General features: G+C 34.5%; 1 protein-coding gene across 1 annotated transcript; it reads right to left on the reverse strand.

Annotated features, from left to right (window-relative positions):
• Nucleotides 1–154: 154 nt before the first annotated feature.
• Nucleotides 155–12,825, reverse strand: LOC133700105 (patatin-like protein 2). Its single transcript, XM_062123665.1, has 9 exons — nucleotides 12,591–12,825; nucleotides 8,350–8,603; nucleotides 2,293–2,448; nucleotides 2,023–2,131; nucleotides 1,617–1,819; nucleotides 1,372–1,533; nucleotides 951–1,274; nucleotides 341–513; nucleotides 155–218 (listed from the first exon to the last, which is right to left on the reverse strand). Exons 1-9 carry the CDS (start codon nucleotides 12,823–12,825, stop codon nucleotides 155–157), a joined length of 1,680 nt encoding a protein of 559 aa, XP_061979649.1.
• Between the last annotated feature and the right edge of the window lie 10,328 nt (nucleotides 12,826–23,153).

Raw genomic sequence — 23,153 nt, forward strand, 5'->3', positions numbered from 1 at the left:
TATGCGATACCATGTGCATGGCATCTTTATTCGAAGAAAAGCTTAATTACAATATAAACAATTAAGTACAATTATTACTTCCAAATTTATTAGCATCTAACTAATTTTCTATAAACAAAGAACCAAATTGCCAAATTATTTTAAAGTGGTAGATTTAATTTCCAACTGGTGACCTGGCCTCACGAAGATGCTTCTCCCTTGAGAGTAATTTAGCCAACCTACACAAATCCAACAAAATCCAAAATATCGAAGTAAATAAACAAATTAATAATAGGAAGATGAAAATTAGAGATGCTTTTAACTATTAATATATATAAACAAGATCAGGAGATATATTTACTCTATGAGAGCCTCTTCATTTGTCATCTTATTAATTGGTTCAAAGACTCCAGTGCCTAAATTAACTCTTGATACTGATTTCTTCAACAATTCTTCACCCACTTTCACAAGATTCTGCAAATTCTCTTTGGTGGCAACATCCACAGATGAGAGTGTTCCAGTCAATGTATTATCCTGTATATATATATTAATGTTAGATAATATATTTTTTTATGGTTGTTTGTGAAAATTTTGTGGTAGGAGAGGAGGAGGGGAAGGTGGGGAAAAGGAGGGGAGGGAATAAAGGAAACGATGGTAAAAATACATATTTATTTTTGGATATAAAAGTGATTGAAAGATGATATATATTAAATATTGATAATAGGTTAAATTAATGGTGACAAATAAGATTGGAAAGGTTTATTTATTAAAAAAATAAGTTGAGGTTTTTTTAAAAAATTTTATATTAAGTTAATATAAAAACAAATAAATAATGTTATTTCCTTCCCCATTTATCACCTCTCAACTTAGGAGTGAAAATAATATATACTTATGTTATTAACCCCCTTGCCCTCCCTCCATTCACTTCTTTCCTAAACAAACTGTTAATGTAATTAGGTTGTATAGAAAACCAAGATGGGCATGAGATGCACCTGAATTCGAAGATAATTGTCTCCCGATTTAAGGGCTTGAAAAACAGTGCAAAGGTGAAAGTCAACCATGTCCCCACTAGCTTGTGTAAAAACATCCACTAATGGAGTAGAATGGCCACTAGTCAACCATCCCAAGATACCCCACTTAGCTGCTCTATCTGCATCATACTTTCCTTCTGATTTTGCTGTACCAGTTCCCAAAGACAGGACTAGAAATCGGTCATATTCCATTGGTTTTATGGGGAAGAAGTCAGGATTATCTCGATTGATTTCTTTTGAAACTTCACTTACGGCAACTAAAGTCTGATCAAAATCCAAAAAATAAACAAATGATAATGAAGATTCTTTAGTTATACAAGTTCAAGAGGCTGAATATCGACAAAATTATTCATGAACATACTGGATTATTTGCAGCCACACCACCATCAATAAGATTGAATTCTCTAACATTGCCTGATGGATCTTTGGTTTGGAAATAATGAGCAGGGAGATAAGTTAGGGCAGCTGAAGTTCCAATGCATATATCAGATAAAAGGGCATCCGTGGATGGGTTGTTCTTCACCTGATCCATGCATAAAGACATTGTAAGGCAAATATTGCAAAAAGTGGAAAGAAATTTTTAATTAGAGATGTGTGTGTGTTCACCCGATAGCTAGAAAAGATTGTTGGCTGGAGGTTCTTGATATCAAAAGTAGGGATCACAATATTTGTCAAGGTCTGGTGCAACCGTTTGTCTCCCAACTTGTCCTTGACAATGCTATGTAAAACTTTCCCATCATATTGTGGTCCTTTCAAAGTCTTGATCAGATTTTCAGCTGAAGCAAATGGAGATCTATTGCCAAAGAATACTTAAATTAGTAATTGATAATTTGAATCAAATGGAGATATATTGCCAAAGAGCTCTTAAGTAGTATCTTGAAAGTTCAAAGGAGGAAAACAAGTTTAATGCAACGATTCATTGCCGGGATTATTACCCGTCTTGAGGAAAGATTTTAGGGCTGTTCTCTAGCTAGGTAGAAGTCATTAATGTCTTTGGCAGCAAACAAAGGGCGGTTTTGCTTGTTTGGGGCAGCTAGCATAGCAGTCACGAGTCCACCAGTGCTCGTCCCTGAAATCACATCAAAGTAGTCTGCCAGTCTTGCATCTGCGCCATCCAGTTTCTAAAAATAGCAAAACAACTGCTTAGTGATATCTATATACACACATCGATAAGCCAAAACTAGTTAGTATTTAATTTAGTTCATGCAGTAAACTTAATTTCTTATTCTGTTGTATGATTTATACATGTGATCATGAGCCCGGTTTCTTATGATCTACGTACCTGAAGCTCGGACTCCAAAAAGGAAAGGATGGTTCCTGGAATAATGCCTCTTATTCCACCTCCATCAATGCTAAGAATAGTGATTTGGCTTCCATAAGTTGGAGGTTGAATGAGTGATCTTGGAGTTTCCATACGAGCAATATTGAGAAAGAAATGCTGAAAATATAATAAGAAAATTAAGAGACCTAGAAATCGAAGAGTTATTAGAGAAGTAATTTATATAGCTTAAACTTTCTAAGAGTTTGGGAGGTCGATAAGCTAGTACTGAAATCTAGTTAGGTGTTGAAACTTGCAGTCTCCAAAGGGGATGTGGAGGTATTTATAGACTTCAAGTCCTTATGAAATTCGGGATTTTCTAGATGGTCCAAAAATTCTACAAACCCAATTTGATGTTTTTAGATATACAAGTAATCAATTAGAAAGAATCAAGTCATGTTAATATCAAATCATGAATTAAGGCCGAAGGCAGCCACGAATTCAAAATAGGCTACATAAAATTTTGCTACATGGAAGTTTCTCCATAGCTAAGGATAATAGGCTTGTGATAAAAGCATCTTTGAAGAAAAGTAAGAAAAACATAAATTTTGGTAACCGGCTGTAATTGTTAAGATATATATATATATATATATATATATATATATATATATATATATAACAGTGTACTTTACTTTTTGTTTATTAGGAGGACTACAAGATCTTGAAATCCTAATTTATTAAATGAAATTATTCGTTACTTGACTTCTATACTATGCCTAATTGTGTGATATAATAGTGTACTATAGTTATCATTTGTTGGTAAAATAAAAATTTATAAATGATTAAGAAAGAGAACAATAATTCAATTTTTTGAAAAAATAGAATAAGAAAATGAACTTTCTGTTCAAATATAATATTTCTTTATTTAAAAAAAAAAACTAGCAAACTTGTTTTCAATTTTTAAGTTAATAAGTATAACTTTTTCATAATAATCTTTTATTGGAATGAAATAAAATTAATATTTTATAATTTCTACAAATAGAAATATGAAGATGGTTATTGAAAATTAATGTTTTAACTTTTTTATAAAAAAATAATTATAATACTGTTTTTTTTTGTTAGAAAATTTTTTATGTTTTTGACGAATAAATATGTTTTCCGATTTCTTATTTAAAAGTAAAAAAAAAAAAAGATAGAAATGAAGAAGAAAACTAGAAATAATAAAAAATATTAATTTACATGGTTGAAACCCTCGATAATTAATGTCAAAATATCGTTCCCTCTAGCTTAGGACGTCAAAGCCGTCTAGATCAAATCGAACACTTCTTAGATGGCAATAATCTACGCAAAGCACTTCCAAGCAGCATAATTGCAATGTTTATCTCTTTTTTCAGTCAGCATTTTAATTTTTGTCAAATATTTTTGCAGCATAGTACAGTTTTTCCTAAGTGTTGTCCACATCTTGTGTTTCTTGTAATTAAGTTCATGCCTGTTCTAAGTTAGACTAGCTGTTCTTGATGATAATGTTAACTCATCATAGAACAGAGACTTAATTAAATAAGTTAAAGTAGAGACTTATGCAAGGAATAGCATTTGCTAAGAACATTCAAGACTTTTTAATTTGGAAATCAAGCAGGAAAATATTTGATTTCAATATCTTTCGACCTGTTTGGAGTGTGGTTGCAATTGCTTTTTAAAGTATTTTTTATGCTGAAATGTATTAAAATAATATTTTTTTATTTTTTTAAAAAATCATTTTTAATTAACACATCAAAATAATTTAAAATATAAAAAAAATAAATTTTTAACAAAAATAAATTTTAAATTTTAAAAAAACATGGGTTAGCTCGCATTTCAAAGCGCTCTTGTTAATTTATATCATTAGGCAAAACTTAATTATTGTGCACAATCATTGACCAATCCCTCTTCTTAGTTGATTAATTACTTCAAGTCCTTTTATGTTAAATTCGAGTTCCATTTGAAAGATTCAAATCCTATGATAACTAGATCGATCTTTCTCGTCAGATTTAGATGTGGGATTGGTGTTAAAATGCCTCTCCTTTGGTCTTTATATTTTGCAGCCTTAATTGGGAAAAATCCATTAATGTCGTCATCCTTCTTCATTAGAATCAAAATTCTCTGAGGTATTACATTATTCATTCCAGACACCTATAATTGCTTAAACTAGTAACAGACTCAACTTAAACCTAATTAGTTGATGGGAAAATCACGAAGAAGATTGCATTAAAAATTGTAGTTAACAAAATTATATTGTACTCAACAATACTTTTACTTTGGATCAATTAAAAAATGTTCAAAATAATGGACAATGGTAATTTATTAATGAAGAAAAATAATAGACTATATTCCGCTAATAAGATCATGACAGTCCTGATCAAGAACAAACAAAGATTCTGTTCCAATTTCCATTCTCGTAGAGCTTTTAATGGCTTGAAAAGTTTCTGCTCGTTCTTTTTCTTGTTTTTTAATCTTCAATTTCTTCCTTTTTTATGGATGTATAACTTTTTGTTTAACAAAAGCAAGGATATCCTTGTGATACATATGAGGATATGTAAGCAATTAAGTAGTATTATTTTTTCCCTGTTGTTTGACATGCTAATTAAAAATAAATTAATAAATATGTTTATAAATTTTATTGAGTAGAAATAAATTTTCAAATAAGTAAAATAATTATCATAGTTTTTATACTCAGAACAATCATATGAATCAAACCCAACTAACATGAACCCTGAACCAGTCTAAATTGAATAAAAAATAAAAAAATAAATTAACTTAGTCAAAAACTCAAATTAACTACCAATTCCTTCAATTTAGTCAAAACTAAATTGAAAATAAAACCTATAGGTTTTTCAAAACCTATAAAAAATACTATCAAAACAGGTTAATCCTCTCCACTTAAAATCTAAGGCTTGCTCGGAATCAACTGTACAATTAGGTTTGATTTGTATATTTAAAAAACAATGTTGATTTTTTTATGGATTAATGAACTTTTATATTATACTTATTGGCTCAAATTTTATATTATAATTACTCGTATACATTTAACTCACCGTAATTTTCATAGACATAAAAACTTTTATTTATATATATGACTCCAAGTGAGAATTAATTAACTTTTTAATAAGCCATAGAAAATGCATTCATAGTCTAGGGTTTTGTTCTGTGAGACAGAAAAAACTTCTTTAAAAATTGTTATTGCATTTCATCCCAAGTATGAATGGATCCTGATTTCAAATTTTATAGTCATGTTTTAGCTTTATCTTTTAATGAAAAAGGAAAAAGCTTTAATCTAATGGTATTCATGCTACAATTTGAGTCATTATAAGTGTTACAAACTTCAAATTCTCTCAAATGCAAGTATGGATTTTCTAGATCTAAGCCATGAAAAGAAGGTAAAAGTTGAATAATATCTGGCTTAAAATTGAAATGAGATGCATCAGGAGAAAAAACTATACATGATGGTACACTTGTTCTTGTTGGATTCATGTGGTCTCTAAGTGTTCTAACTCGATTATTCTCATTATGAAGCGATTGATTATCCTCTTCGACTATATTTTCTGAAAATGATAAGGATACCTTACAAAGTCTACCACTTAATGTATGTGACCAAACTCTCATGCATGTGTAGGAAGAGAATAAAATGAAAGAAGAAAACAAAGAAACAAAACAAACAAAAGTTAGATACAAGAAAAGTGAAAAGATAAAATAAAATAAATATTATAATTTATACATGAATTTACCTTCCCTGACAGCGACGCCAAAAACTTGACACGATCAAAAGATTGATGTCTTATCCCAAGTGCAAAGTGTCGAAGTAATAAATAACCCGGCAAGACTGGAGTTAACCACAAGGAGGTTAATTATATAAATTACAAATAAAAAAAATAGATAATAACAGAAAAAGAGTTAAAGAGAGCTTTAAGATGTGATATTGATATAAGGATTTAAACAAATACAAAACAATTGTCAATGTTAGAGGATCCACTAATGGTATTTCAAATAAGTATAATATAAACTCTTTTTATTACTTGACTGGAAAACACACACAAAAGAAGTTGCAATCAGATTATAAATTGTTAACATGATTACATTAATTATCTTATTCGAGTAATGTCAATACTTGTAAATGTTGTCAGGTATTCATAGTGATAACTTATGTTAACAACAAATCGAGTTCATTTCATAGCACAGGTGTTGGTTATACCATATAGTTGGGCTATGAAAATGTCAAGTATTTGTTGTGCCAAGGGTTATTCAACACAAATTTAGATTAACCATTTAACAAGCAAGTTATTAAGAGTGAGTACGATAATAAATACAGAATATGTTAGTATCAAACATTAAAGTTCTGCAAAATTGTCTCCGCTTAAACAATTATGAATAAGAGAAACATAGATAAACAAGATAAGAACATAATTATATAAGTATAGTAAAGGAAATGAAAAGCATAAACAAGAGATTAAGGAAAATATAACATGGAATAAAACTTGAACATTACAAAATACAAAGAAAGAGAGTAAGAGCAAGATCTTGATCTGAACACCAAGATGCCTAAATGCATGGCAAATGCCTCATTTTATAAGCCAAAATTCAAAACTATTGATTTGATGACTAATTGTTGAGTGGGTGACAACATCTTGACTTGGTGACAATCCTTATCTTCTTGTCTGAGCAAAACATCATTTCTAACATCAGAATTTGAATAGATAGTCTTCATGAAAGTTTTAGGAAATTGTCTCTGCTTTCCAACAAAATAAGAATTGGCATATTTAGACTTCTAGAACTCGAGATATGGGCTGAACACTAAATAGTGTTTGGGCTGCAGGACAGATTCTGACTTCTCCGTTGTTGCTACCATTTAAGCTCGAAAATGGCACTTTTAAATCTTGGACTCTTCATGAAAGTTTTAGGCCTATGTCTTAGCTTTACATACATATAAACCAGACCTATATCCAAGTTCTAAAGCACCAGTTATGATCCAATAACCGAATGATGTTCTAGTTTTGACTAAACCAGCATCTCTTTTCTAAGCTTAGCCCTCTCTTTGTCTTCTCAATTTCAGTAGTTAAACTCATCAATCAATCCTTTGATTTATATGATAGGCCTGCATTTAAAATGAATATTTTCCATAAATTAAAGGTATCTTATATTATCAAACTTGTTATTATAAAACATGCTCTAGTTAAGGAGTTATTGATACTTCAAGTGCAAAATGATGATATAAAACCTTGATAAAAATGCACTTTTAAGTACTAATCAAACTGGAGGGGCGATGATTTTATCACTGTACACCCGGCACTTATGGCATTTTTTATCATAGTCGATGCAGTCCTTTTCTAATGTCATCCAAAAGTAAGCGGCCCTTTGTATCTTTCTAGCCATCATGTGTCCACTAGCATAGGTTAAGTAAATCCCTTCATAGATTTCCCGTAATGTGTCTTTGGCCTTAACTTCATCTAATCATCTCAACAAAGTCTCATCAGATGATTTCTTATACAAAATCTCTCCATCAAGATAAAAATCCTTTGCAAACCTTCTCATGGTCTTCTTATCTATTTTGGATGCCCCTATGGGATATGCCTGGTTTTGTAAAAATTTCTTGATATTTTTTAGTACCAAGGGTTTCCATCGATTTCGATTGAGCAATAATGAGCTGGGTTATTCCTGATATCCATGTGTACCGGTTGTACCTTGTGTCCAAAATCTATTCTAACCATAGAAGCTAGTGTGGCCAAAACATCAGCAAACTAGCTTCCTTCCCTTCCTAGATGGGTGAATTCTATTTCCTCAAATTCTCCAGCTAATTTAGACAGGTATTATTGGTAAGGTCTCAATTTCTCGCCCTTGATTTGCCATTTTCCTTTCACTTGGCAAATAATCAAAATCGAGTCTCCATTCATATCTATCTTCCTAATATTCAGCTCTAATGCCACCTCTAAAACGAGAATGCAAGCTTCATACTCCTATGTTGTTATTTCACCCAAACTACAACTTAACTAAAAACGAATACTGCTTTTTATTAGGAGAGATTATCATTGCATTAGCTCTGTTACCACATACGTTTATAGTACCATCAAAGTACATAGTCCACCAATCTAATTTCCCTTCCTCAACTAAAAGCACATCTTCATCAGGAAAGTCAAATTTTAATGGCTCATAATCTTCCATAGCATGGTCAGCTAGGTGATCGATAATAACACTCCCTTTCATAGCTTTTCTTGTCATATATACTATGTCATACTCAGCCAGTAGAACTTGCCATCTTGCAATTTGGCTTGGCAGATAAGGCTTTCCATATATGTACCTTAATGGGTCTAATTTTGAAATCAACCATGTAGTATGATACAACATATATTGACGCAATCTTTTCGCAGCCCATGTTAGTGCGCAACATAGTTTCTCAATCATAGTATACCTAGACTTGCATTCCGTGAATTTCTTGGTTAGGTAATAAATGGCCCTTTCATTCCTTTTGGTTTTGTCGTGTTGGCTAAGCACACATCCCATTGTTGTTTCAGTTACTATTAAGTACAGTATCAACGGCCTATCTGGTACATGAGGAACAAGCAGGGGTGGATTTAGTAGGTACTATTTGATTTTCACAAAAGCTTATTCGCACTCTTTATTCTAAATTCCAGGATTCTTCTTCCTTAACAATCGAAGATTGGGTCACAAGTCGTGGTTAACTGGGTTATTAACCTGGCAATGTAATTCAATCTTCCTAAGAACCTTATTATATCCTTCTCAGTCTTGGGAGCTGGCATAGATTGAATAGCCTTTACTTTGTTAGGATCCACTTCTATCCCTTTATCACTCACCACAAATCCCAATAACTTCCTAGATTTCATCCCAAATAAACACTTTGCAGGGTTAAGCCTCAGCTTATATTTTCCTTAGTCTTTCAACAATTTCTTCAACATTTGGACATGACTTTCTTCCTCTTCAGATTTAGCAATCATATCATCCATGTATACCTCAATCTCTTTGTACATCATTTCATGAAATAGAATTACCATGGCCCTTTGGTTGGTGGCCCCTACATTCTTCAACCCAAATGGCATGAACTTGTAACAAAAGGTTCCCCATGGTGTTACAAATGTTGTCTTCTTCTTATCCTCTTATGCCATTTTTATCTTATTGTAACCTGAAAATCCATCCATAAAGGAATATGTGGAGCTACGTGCTGCATTATCAACTAAAATATCTATGTGTGGTAGACAAACTCTGATTTTATCTTTCTTTTTGGGTACTACCACTATGTTGGACACTCATTGTGGATATTTGACTACTTCTAGAAAATCTGCGTTCCACTGCTTTTCAATTTTTGCTTTTACTTTGATTAAGACATCCGGATGGATTCTTCTCAACTTTTGCTTAACCAATTTGCATCTTTCTATCAGCGGTACCCTGAGTGCTACAATATCCGTATCTAAGCCAGACATATCCTTATTGGACCAAGTAAAAACATCTATATAATCTCGGAGTAATCAAGTCTTCTCTTTCTTTAGGAGTGATCATAGTCCTTATCTTTATTTTTTTTTCTCTTATTTTTCATTGCCCACATCTATGGTTTCAAGTTCCTCTCTAGCGGGTTTCCAAGCTTGTTCATATTGTCCTATTAATTTTGTGAATTCCCTAATGTTATTTTCATCTCATTCTTCGTCTATACAACTACAACATATTCTTTAAAGTTTGGTCACTCATTCTTAGTGTAAAGTGCAGGTGTTGTTTTGGAAGATTCATTTTCAGGGTTCCTGAAAGCGGAAAGTGATGTGTAAATGTATAAAGATGAACTTTGAAAATACATGATCTCATTAAAAGGAAAAGGTTGGCAAAAAAAAAACAGGATAAAATCCAATTGACATTTAGAGCCTTGATTGTCAAAAAAAAGGAAAAAGGCAAACAACACAATATCATGATCAAACAAGCATTGTTGATTATATTTTGAAAACTAATGGAGCTTTTTAGGTCTCCCAATTCTGGAACTTCCCTTGGCTAGCTTCCGAACATAGGTCTTGAGATTCAAGATGCTTTGAGGTTAGGCTTGTTTTGATGTAAAAAGATATTATGGAGCATACACCCTAAGGATAGGTTCTAGTTCTTTTATGTGAGATACATAAGGTAGGTTTACTACTTGGTCTCTAAAGAGGGTCTCTTGTTGTCCCAGTAATCACCTTCATAAAGGCAATATGAGGGCTCAGTAGATAGTGGGATGGCACGTATACCAATCACTACCAGTTTAAGCACTCAGCAAAGAGTTAGGGTTTACACAAACTTAAACCTTGACTCAAGTCATAAGGCAAGCTGTTAATCCCTCACCTAACTTAAATTTTAATATGTGTTCTCAAAAAGACAATAATAATAAAAGTGATGCATGAAAGGATGCAATAAAATCTTATCCATACCCAATATACCATGCATGACAGGATGTAAAAATGCATGTTAAAGCTTTTGGACAAAGTAAACCATTCATAGCAATCAGAAAACAAAAAAAAATCAACAATACATAGCATAAACAAACAAATTACTAAGCCAAGTCTAGGGGTCCCCAGCGGAGTCGCCATCCTGTCGCACCCTCGCGGCGGACGTCGTAGCGACCCTTCCCAGAGCAGGGAATTGATTTCGAGGTTTTTGTTTTGTGAATAAAGGGAGTCGCCATCTAGTATTATGATCACTAGGAAACCTAACTGGTCTTTCAAAGATTTTAAGGCAAGAGACTGCTTGCGTAAAGGGAATGTATTAGCACCCCTAATACTCCCTACCTAAAGTAAACTACTTGGTGTTTAGTTTGCGTTATAACTGCTATGATGTTGGTGTTTTCTAATCTCATCAGTTATCCTAGGATAGTTTTACTATATATATATATATAAAAAAAATTGGTGTCATAACCCAATTCTGGGTTATTCTTCAAAATCACCTTTTTTTCAAAATAAAAATCAAAAAAATAAAATAAAGGCAGGCAATGTGGAGAAAGCAGATCAAGGAGGACTACAAAAATAGGGAAAAATCAAGTTGCAATTTTGAAGGAAATTCAAGGCCTAATTGTACCACATTATGCCTAAAAATGGAGAAAAAAATGCAAATTCAAGGTCAAATTTAATGATTATTGGACGAATTTGCATAAAAATTAAGTTCAATGACATAATTAAATTTTTAATAGGCCAATTTGATTTAATCATGGGCCAAATTAAATTTTAATTATGTTTAAGAATTAATTTGGGTCCAATTGAAGGATTTAATTAAGTACAAGGACTTAATTATACTTTAAATGGGTCAAATTAATTTTATTTGAGGCTTAATTAGTGAAAAATTAAGTTTGGGAGCCTAATTTGGGCTTAATTGAGGAGATTGAAATTTTAAGAGACCAAATTTAATTTTTTTCTCAAGTTGATTGAAATTAGGAGCCAAATTGCAAGCAAATTGAAGTTTTGGGGTCAATTGGGGGCTAAATTGAAGAAATTCGTAGCCAAGGACCAATCTGCAAAAGGCACCAGACTTTAGGGGCTTAACTGACAAAAACAGGGGGTGAAATTGAAGAAATTGAAAGTTTAATGGTCAATTAGGGGTTAAATTGTATAAATTCGCACCAAGGACCATATTGCAAAAGGCGCGTAAATCCGGGGCTAAAGTTGAAGTTCATCAGGGTTTTAATTGCGTTCAATCAAAAGTTTAGGGTCACTTAGGAGTTCTATTGAAAACAATTGAAAGATGGAGGACTGAAATGAACTTTGGCCAAAATCAAAACTTTAGTACTATTCATCTTCTTTTTTAAATCTCTGAAATGACTGCTCAGGTTATCTACTTCGCAAGTGCATTTAATGACTTTACACTCCACCAAATTTAACCAAACTTGCACGAAAATGATCCTCTGCAGTTCCTCTATAGATCTATGTGAATAGTCTAGTCTGAATGACAATCTATCGATGCTGGAGCCGGCCTAAACATGCCAACTCAGGCAGCCTGCATATGCAGATTTGATAATTTGACAGCGCACCATGCCTACTTTGAGCCAGCAGTTAGGATCCTTCCTATCTGAATCAAGGGCTGAAATTTTAGCCCTGTGTAGAAGAGATTACCCTCTTCCATCGCCTATAAATAGAGGCTCCGTTGATGACCTGAGGGGGGAGAAAATCTGTTCCAAAATAAGCCAAAAAATCAGCCTCTTCCCGGTTTCCGCCATTTTCTCTCTATTTTTCTGTCTTTCTTTCTCTCTCCACCGCGTCTTCAGCCGTTGAAGACCCCACAGGCCACAGAAACCTTTCTCCTCCACCAACAGACGGCTGCTCAGCCTCTCCACGAACCCAAATCCTCACCGACGATAGGGGCAGCCACTACGAGGTTCTCATTCTCCCTGCTGCAGATTTCTTCCTTTTCTTCCTCTTCCAGCTGCAGCCGCTCCAACCAACTTAGGCAGCCAACTCCACCGCCGTTTCCACCGCCAGCTACAGGTCGTCCTCCCCGCCAGCCAGCCATCACTGCCACGCCAGGTGGTTTGCCTATCTTGCTTCGCCTTCGTCTCCCCGTTCCACTGTTCATGCGTGAACAGTGGACGTAAATTATAATTCACGTCCACAGTTCCAGTGGACAAAATATATATATATATATATATATATATATATATATATATATAAATAAATAATAAAAAAATCCTTTAAAAAAATTGTGATTTTCAAAAATATTTTTCTAACAATTTTTCATAATATTGGATTATATATTTACATTGTAAAATACAAATCCAGTATTAAAATACTCGGTTTTCTCCAAAATATTATTAAAAATATTCAAAACATTTTCAAAAAGAAAAATATTTTGTTGCATATGGCCAAATCCTAAAAATTTTCCAAGCATATTTTCATTAAAATATTGCATCTTTCTCAAGTTTTGAAAATCCAAAAATATGGATATCATAACCGGTTTATGATCATCCATTAGGGTTTGGCCAAAATATCAAGTACCTTTTTTCCAACCTTTTTTAAGGTCCAGATGTAGATTTTAATAACTGTAGGGTGTAAAATCACACGATAAAATACAACCTCAAGTATTAAAGATACAAGGTGTAAATAAATGCGATGCTAAATTTTAGACTTTAGAATGGTTATGATTTAACCTAGTAAGGTAGAGACTTTCTCATGAAGAGGGGTCTGCCTTGAACCTTAGAAAAGACCAACAAATAGAAACTCGACTTATAAAAAAAACAATCAAACAACAATGCAGCTTACCTTAAGTAGGGTGCACTGGGGGTGATGCATCTTTCCCTTGCACAACCAGTCCCTTACCATAATACTAGGTGGCGACTCCTAAACATAAATCATAATTTTATGATTTAATCCAAAAAACCTTCCCAGCACACTACACCCCTGCCCTCATCAGGAGGCACGACACGAGCCTCTACCGTCGCCAGACGACATCGCGCCCCCCGCGACACTTGGGTTCAAAGTCTAAAAGCAAGAACCCTTGGCCAATATGGATTATACCCTTAGATATGTCTACAAAGTGCCAAGGAGAACAAATGCAGATCTCTTGAAATCTATGTTTGATTCAGATTAAATTTATTAAGATAGAAATCCAAGGAGATTTCATGTGCTTTAAAAGCTCATTTTTCCCTTAGTATTTCAAGAGTTTACGATTCATAAATCGCAAGGTGGAGGGACAAAAATTTAGAAATTTAAGGAAATTCAGGGCGCTTTAAAAGTCTCTTTTTGCCGTAGTGTTTAATACTTTCACGGCTCGTAAACCTTGGAGTCAAAAATTGAAATGTCCTCAATTATAATCGAGACTTGTTTCAAGGATGTGTGATAACTTATTATTCCTAGAAAATTATTTTGGATATTTACCATTTAGGGTTTCTTTATCCAAATATTAATAGTGAATAATAACAAGTTATTCCCAATAATATTTTGGATATTCATTCCTTTGTGATTTCTTTATCCAAACATTAATAATGAATAATAGATGAATTCCCCTAAAATAAGATTTTTGTATTCTTTGGAATATTGGCCAACACCCTTTGGAGTTTTACAAACATGTTGTAAAATCCAGGATGCAAGAAAATAATATTTTTTTTGTTTAAGAAATCCATGCTAAAATACATTTTTTTTAAAACTTCGAATATTTTTTTAAAAAGAAAAGAAATTCAAAATATATTAGGATATTGGTTGTATGTAACACATAAAAACACAAGCATTATAGTTAATCGCAATTAAAGACAACAAACCATACGCATATATTCTCAAAATTTGCAAGAAAACTGAACAGTCCAAAAAAAAATCAAAGATGACCTCTCGAAGCCAAACATAAATTTTTTTTATCTTTTTTGGACTGAATCTAGCCTAGCCATATGGGCAGGGCTGGATTCAGCCAGGCTCTACCCAGTTACTGGCTCAAACCAGTAACCGGTTTTGCCATCAAGAGACCTGCTTATATGAACAGTTACTGGTGAATTAAAATTCACATGCACAGTAACAAAGTGAATTAAGTTTATACATGTATAGAGACGAGAAGAGCTTACCTGGTGCAGGGACAAAGCTGGTGCTCGGGGATGAAGACGATGGGTGGCGTCGACCGGGATAAAACTGGTCTCACTGCTGGGCTGCTGCTTTGGCTAATACCTACTCCAGATGGTTGAGGGGCTGCGAGTTAGTGATGGTTGTCGGGGCTGACAACAACTCCAGGTTGTAGCCGGTACAAGACGACTGGGCTGTTGAGAAGCGCTAGTGAAGAGATTGTTGTCCTGGCGAAGAAGAAGTTGCATTATTGGTCTACTGGTATGAACGGCGCTAGTGCAGAAGGAGGAGGTGTTGTTATTGTTTTCCAGAGCTCACCGTGCCTATGGAAGAAAAAGTTGCACCGCTGGAGGAGAAGAAACTGGAGATGGAAACAAAGGGACAAAGACGATGGTGAAGGATTGATGGTTGGTCTCTCTGTGTTTTCATCTGATTATGTTCTTTCCTTCTGCTCGTCCTTCCTCTCATTCACATCTATCTGCCTCTACCGAGAAAAGATGGTTGCTGCTGCTATGGCTGGTGCATGCTCACAGTAAGAAAGGGGAGTAATTAAGGGTTGTTGTTTACAAGGGCTCTCAGTAAGACTTTGTTTCTCTGGTTTTGGCCAAATAAAAGAGAGGGGGCTAGCCGAGAGATGGAATGGGTACCAGCAGGGAAAGGGAGAAGAAAAGGGAGCTGAAACGACTGGCTGGCAAAGGGAAATGACAGGTGACTTCTATGTAAAGAAAGGGAGGGGACAGTGTGCGGCTAAAGGGAGAAGAGAAGCCTGTGTGTAGAGGGAAAGTTTTGGCTAAGAAAGGGAAGGAGCAGTGACAGCTGTGAAAGGGAGAGCGCAGGTGAGTAGGGAAGAAGAAGCAAAAAGGCTAAAAGTTGGGGGCGTCAGTTTTGATTTTTTTCTCTAGCTCTGTGGGGGTGGCTGGCTGGCTTGATAATTATGGGGTTTTTTTAGGGTTTTCTGTGTGCCCTTCCTTTCAAATCTTCTCTATCTGCATATGGCTGGAGGTTTACTTATATAGAAATCTCTACACGTACTATTCATTGAAATATTGCAATAATTATTGCAGAGATTGTCTTCTATAACCACCACCAACAAATCCTATATCTATGGTATTTTATATTGCAATAATTATTTTCCATAACCAACACCAATCACATTATATATCTATGGTATTTTATATTACAGTAATTATATATGATTCAGTAATTATCTCTTTGATATATTGTTGCCTTGATGTTAACCAGACATTATTATGACATTTTTTTGATCAAGTCCCTATTTTTTCAATTCCTTCAACGAAACCAATTACTTTCCAAAGGTTAAAATTAGTTTTTAATTAACCCGATAAATTCTTGAAATATTAAATCGAGTCCCTCAAATCAGACCGGCAAACTCAGGTTAGGATCCTTCTCGCGGTAGGATTCTCTACTTTCATGCTAGATATTCAACCGGGAATATCTTGAGCTTCTAGTATCGAAATTAGGCGATTCAAAAACCTAAATTCATCTACGCGTACAGGTCTACAACTTTCATGAAGAATTCAAAGTGAGATAAATTCGTTTTGAAGAATATAATTGCAAAAACTCGAGCTGGAACATTTCTCGTGGCAGGATTCTCTGCTTTCTCATTAGATATTCACATGGGAATATCTTGAGCTTCTGATATCGAAATCAAGAGATTCAGAAAATCAAACACATCTACACATATAGGCCTACAACTTTCATGAATGATTTAAAGTGAGATAAAATCGTTTTGAAGAACAGAATTGCAACAAAACTCGGCTGGAAACCATCTCGCGGCAGGATTCTCTACTTTCACCTTAGATATTCAAACAGGAATATCTTAAGCTTCTAATATCGAAATCAAGCGATTTAGAAGCCCAAATTCATCTACGCGTTTAGGACTACAACTTTTATAAGGGTTCAAAGTGAGATAAATTCATTTTGAATAATAGAATCTAGCCGAAATCTGGTTGGTCAAAAAGAGTTTTCTGATCTAACAATGTCGAGCATCCAAATCTGACTGAGAGTCTACCATAAGAACAGTGAACCCTATGATCCAATAAAGGTGTAGGTCAATTCTTCAATATGCCATGAGTGACAGAATATAGCTGGGATGGTCAGATATTGCATGAAACCAAGTCAGAATCAAAACCTAAGTTAGCACAAAAAATTACGACAACAGTAGAATCAGTTTTTTTAGTGCAAATTCTGAGGGATTTATCCAATCTTAAAGACCATCTAAAGAAGGAACGAATTTAGTATTATGAAGACTCCTAATCAGTCTAAGAAAACTGATGATTTTGGCAGCAAAGGGGGAGGATAAAGAGAGCTAAAAACAGCTGAAACAGGGTTCGAAAAACATTTCTTTCTTCTTTGCTTTTGTCAATCTTCCAAAAAACATGAGTTAAACTCCTGCATTCGGTTCAAAAGAGGTACACCCCATCTCCAGCACGTGGAGCCCATAAATGAGTAACAACAAACTTGACTTCTTTTTTTCACCTATTTTTTTCTCATATTCTAAAAAAAAAGTTTCATACAAAAGGTTTGACGAGTTTAACTTTTTTTTCTTTTTTTCATTATTGTTTTCAACATCTCAGTATTAGGTTGGTGTTTAATTTTGTGATCATCTATTTTTTTATCATGTAGTTATATAAAAAATAGTTTTTTCAAAATATAAATTATAATCCTACTAGATTCAATAACCCGATTCACAGGTTTGACGTGCTAGCCCAGGTTACCTGATTTATAGGTTTGACGAGTGCACCAACTAGGTAGATATGTTTTTTTATTGTTGGTCCTTTAATTATTTTTAATAGTTTTTTCTTGATTTTATTCTTCAATATTGGATTAGTTAAAAAATAAACTGCGAATATAATTAAAAAATAGTTTAGAAAGAAAAACGTTATTAAACTCAATGGAGTCCACGACACAAGTTACTTGGGTTTTGAGATTGAGACAATTTGTCATTGTCTCAATAATTTTTTTAAAAATAGATATCATGTTAAAATTATTTTTTAAAGTTAAGCCATATTTTTACCAGTCAATAAAATTATATTTGAACTCATAAAATCAATCAATTTGATTCAAGTTAGTTCTCTTGCTATTTAGTTGGAAACTTGAATCAGATAAAAAGTTAAATTACTGGGTTTCAAGAAAAGCAATCCGATCCACATCGGAACACGGGCCAATTGATTGTTATATCTATTACACAAATAAGTTTGGAAGCTGGTTAATCGCCTGTCATTAACATCCATGTTTTGAAAACATTTACTATATTCTACCAATCATTTCTATAGAAGAAAATTTGCACCTTCGGTCCTATTAATTATAACAGATGAATAGGTGAAAGAAGAAGAAATTTGATAATTATTTTATTGTTTCAATCTTTTATTTTTATTTTTATTTTTATTTTTATTTTTATTTTTTTACCAATGGAACTAAAAGGAAGACCTTAGATTTTATCAAACATCAAAACAATGTAGCTTACCTTACGTAGGGTGTAATTGGGGTGCTAATACATTTTCTTTACACAATCAATCTCCATGCCCGATCTCTGAGACCAGTTAGGATTCCTAGTGACCAAAATATTAGGTGGCGACTCCCATTCAAATTTTCCACTAATGAAAAACAAGAATTCCTTGTCTCCCATATTTGCCAAATAGACTTACATATACCTGAGGGTGGACGATTCGCCACGACGCTGCACACGTGCGACAAAATGGCGACTCCACTAAGGACCTTGTGGACTAAGCTTTGTTTTTATTTGATTATCGTGTTTTATTGTTTGGTTTATGTGTTATTGTTAATATGCATTCATTTCCTCATTTACTCATACGCTTTAATTTTGTACGTATTTGTTCATGCATTGTATAAAATTGTTTCATGAATCATTCATATTTTATTAGAGTTTATACTGAGAAAAACTTTAGGTTAAATGAGGGACTACCTTACGACTTTTAGTCAAGGTTTAAGTTTGTGTAAACCTCAACTCTTCATGAGTGCTTAGACTGGTAATGATTGGTGCTCATGTCATCTCATTACCTACTGAGCCCCCATATTTCCTTCACGATGGTGATCACTGAGACAGCAAGAGACCCTTTTGAGATTAGGTAGAAAGCCACCCATCATGTAATGGCCCAAAACCTATCCTTAGAGTATGAGCTCCCTAATACGCATGTACATACATTTGCATCCATACACATACATCAATTCATTGTAAATAACATACATACATCAGATTGAAATATAGGTCCCTAAAAAGTCTACAACACCCAACTTCAAGTAAGAAACATGGAAGATAAAAAGCGTGCTCACCGTGATGCCCATTTTCAAGAGAAGACAAGCATGGCTCGCCTCACTACCTTACTCGAGCAAACACTGAGAAATACCTCTGGTGAAGGTCCTTCTAACCGACCGGTCACCATTAATCAGGCTCCAACTACAGTTCAGCCTGAAGAAAGAATAAGCGAACATGGTCAAGAGCCTCAGCAAAATCCAACATTTGTGCAGTCAACAACATCTGCACTAGCCTCGACAGTCATGGAGGCATTTGCTAACGAGTCCCATAAGGCCAAGTCAATTGATAGCATTGATTAAGATAAGATAGAGGCGCTGGAAGCCAGAATCAAATTCATTGAAGGGATAGACTTATATGACCCAGTTTGGGCAGCAGAGATGTGTCTGGTCCCAAATGTGGTTGTCTCGAAAAAGTTTCGTGTTTTGAAGTTCATCAAATATAGTGGAACACAATGCCCCATGACTCATCTCAAGTCTTACTAAAATAAAATGGAAAATTTAGTACATGATGAAAAACTACTAATGCATTTTTTCAAGATAATTTAAGTGGGGCAACATTGAGCTGGTACATGAGATTGGACAGCACAAAAATCTGGAGATGGAAGGATCTGATGGATGCTTTTGTCAAGCAGTACAAGTACAACATGGACATTGCTCCCAATAGAACCAGTTGTCCAATATAGAGAAAAAGGACAAAGAAAGCAAAAGGGAATACGCTCAAAGATGGCGAGAATTAGTTGTTCAAGTACATCCCCCACTTCTGGATAAAGAGATAGTCACTTTATTTGCCAACACACTCAAGGCACCATACTACGAGCATGTGATGGGTAGTTCGGTCCACCAATTCACTGACGCTGTGGTAGTGTGTGAACGCATAGAGCAAGGCGTCAAGAGTGGTAGAATTTCTGCATCCACTAAGAAAAGAGGCTTCGAAAGAAAAGAGGTCAACCATGTTGAAGATGGCTACAAGGGTAGGAAAAACTCATCCCAAAACTACCACACTCCATCTCAAATTGCCAGCATAAAAAAACCTAAGCCCCTAAATTTTCAAGCCAAAATCCAAATTGAAAATTACCAAATGGTCCAAGAACAACTACCTCCATTACTACTACCCCTGAATGAGATGTACCAGAAGCTATTAAGCATCGGACATATAGCTCCCAAACCTCTAGCACCTTTGCAATCCCCTTACCCTGGCTGGTATAAGCCAGAGCTCACTTGCGAATACCATGCTGGTGTTGCTAGACATGACATTCATTCTTGCAACACCTTCAAAAGAAAGCTTCTGCAATTAATCAAAGCAGGGTTAATAGCATTTAAAGACACTTATAATGTGAACACGAACCCTCTACCTAATCATGCTTGAAGCGGTGGATTAGAAATGCACTAACAATGGAATGTTCGGGGAATCTAAAAGCATCAACGGTCCAAGTAGGGTGCAAAAGGGCAACATAAATTTTGAAGGACTCAAATTCCAACCACAGTTTTTATCCCCATCATCCCAAGAATTATTATGGGGAGGCTAGCCTAAAAGGAGATTTACCAAAATGGAAAGATGAGGCCTGCTCTATTATTGCCTTTTGGTTAATCATGTTGGTTTCAACCTGTTTCAGTCTTGGCGGTAATTTGGCTCATAATGCCACAAGAATTTCTTTGTCAACTGAGCCTTCTTATTAATAAGATCATGTATTTTTCTATGCTCATAACATGTTTTTCTTTTTTTCAAAACTATGCATGATCTCACATGTTTACAAGAATTTTTAGGAATTCAAAGTTTGGTACAAAAATAGAAATCATATTGGTGTTTGTCCAAAACAAAAGAATTCTGGAAATTCAAGTGATTCCTTAGAAAAGGAACTATATATCTAGGAAACTTGAAAAAAAAAAAACAAACACAAAAAAAAAAATACATGAGGTGACTTCAAAGTTGAGTTCTATTTAAATGAAAAATCACTTTGCATACTCGCATGAAAGCAAAGCTTACCGATTCCACATTGCTAGAGCACCCCCGATTTCCCCTATGAGTCAATTGAATGCCATCTAATATATGACTCATTCCATAAACCAGAGTGTATATATCCCTGAAACCCAGGTGTCTGACCATCAGCTAGCATCTCCTGAACTGCTTACTCTCTGTCAAGTTCTGTTTTCATTTCTGAAAACCCTCTTTGAGCGTTACGGATGTTTCCTTGCTTAATGCCGGACTCCAGAGAATCTGTGCTATCTTCTCCTTGATCATCCATCAAATGTTCTACACTCCCATTTGCTGATAGAAGCTTCATCTTCCTTATTCTTCTTCTTAGTGTCATTGGATGTTTTAAGCACCTGAGTTATTTTACCGCGTACTGTCGTTTTTTGCTTGGGGGGAGAGCAAGAAACTGTACCAGAAAGATGACTTCCAAATTCGTCTCACGGGCTTGTAGTATGGTTTGGGCTGCCAAGCATTTCTATACAGCAAAATCTGCATTCCTAAGTGTAACAGATGAACAAGGTGAAGGATGAAAAACGTTAACAATTATTTAATTATTTCCAGTGTTGTTTATTTTATTTTTATTTTTTTGGCGTACGGGGCTTTGAGACTACAAAGACTCCATTCATGAGTTGGCTTGTCCTACTTCTGGACATGAATGAAGGAGAGAGCAAAGGATGGAGCCACAAACTCACAACATACAAAATGCTAAACTACATTTTGATCCTTTAATTATAAGATTGTATAATAGAATCCTTATTTGATCAAATTGGAAAAACAAGTAGATATTCAGAAAACTAGATTTGCAGTAGCAAGCAATGAGTATATCATCTACTTTGATCATATGATACACAGTCCAATTGGAATTGATAAACTCGCGACTTGTTGAATATTAAATAAAATGGTAAAATACAATGATTGAAATAAATTACTGATACAAATGAGTACTATTTTGTAAAGAAGAGATGGAAAAAATCTTAATAAAATTGTTTCTCATTCTTTCGATCATCTATATATATTGAAAGCCCATTTGTTTAGTTTAGGGACTGTTTCGTACTTTAACATCTAAGTCAAGGATTAAAAGTAAACATGCATTTATTACATGTTTCAATCTACATAGAGAATTTGTATCCTAATCGGATGAGGATATGAATGTTGTCAAGTATACTCAGTAATCCAAATTTAAGCAGGATTAAATTTCCTTAACATGGAGGATATTGGAAACAGAGTAAATCCAAGTTGGCCCTAGCTAGCTGCCATCCGAATCAGGGCAGGATACATCCTTGGTCGGTTTAGGAGAGTATATAAGTGCGTGTGCGTGTATCAGGTTAGTCGTTCGTCTTCAACAAGGCATTGAAAAAACCCTAGTCATAGTGTGCGAGAGAGAAAAATAGAAGCATAGTTTTCTGTGTGGAAAGAAAGTTGTACTCCTGTTTCTTCGGTGTCTTCTTTATTTCCTAGATATGGATACTGATAGGGGGTCTAAAGATACTGCCCGTGAGGGGCTCTCTGCTGCTTATAAGGAGGAGACAAGATCAGCGTCCTACCTGCAGGATTTCTTCGACTCCAGAGGCTCCTTCACTTCCCAATTCAGGCCTTCTCTTTTGACACTGAATACCTATTATAAAGAGAAGGAGATCAGCCATAGCTCGAGTAAAAGCAAGTTTCTAGATATCGATGTTTTCTGCTAGATCTTATAGTTGCATGAAGCCCACTAGATAGTACGTCAATCTTTGTGTTTATCCTTATGGCTGGACGCCTGCATCCTCGTGGTTGTAATTTAACTTCTTCGATTGTTAATTTCTTTGTTGGATAGTTTATGTTCATAATTCAACGATCTTGCAAATTTATATGGTGCTTGGAGATTTCCCCGGTCTATTTTCCTTGATGAAATTTTGTTTGAATGATACTGTAGATTAGAGCTGAAAGAAGACTTCTATTCCTGTCGCAGATTTTACTCTGCTGATAAAACATTCCACTGCGAGTTGATCTGTGACCCGATTGCAATGCCTACAGACTTGTACTTGAAGCATACTGTCGAAATGATCAACCAGCATTAGAAATTAGAGAGACAGAATACATAATCGAACTACCAA

Source organism: Populus nigra, chromosome 7 (assembly GCF_951802175.1).
Source record: "Populus nigra chromosome 7, ddPopNigr1.1, whole genome shotgun sequence".
In the NCBI taxonomy this organism is placed as follows: domain Eukaryota; kingdom Viridiplantae; phylum Streptophyta; class Magnoliopsida; order Malpighiales; family Salicaceae; genus Populus; species Populus nigra.

What these genes read in the sequence shown, in the direction of transcription:
- LOC133700105 (XM_062123665.1), bottom strand. Translation starts at nt 12,825, where the DNA reads ATGAACAGTGGAACGGGGAGACGAAGGCGAAGCAAGATAGGCAAACCA. An exon ending in TTTTGGAGTCCGAGCTTCAG is followed by an intron (nt 2,132 to 2,292) that starts GTACGTAGATCA and finishes TGCTATTTTTAG; the next exon opens with AAACTGGATGGCGCAGATGC. An exon ending in AATGAAGAGGCTCTCATAGA is followed by an intron (nt 219 to 340) that starts GTAAATATATCT and finishes GGATTTGTGTAG; the next exon opens with GTTGGCTAAATTACTCTCAA.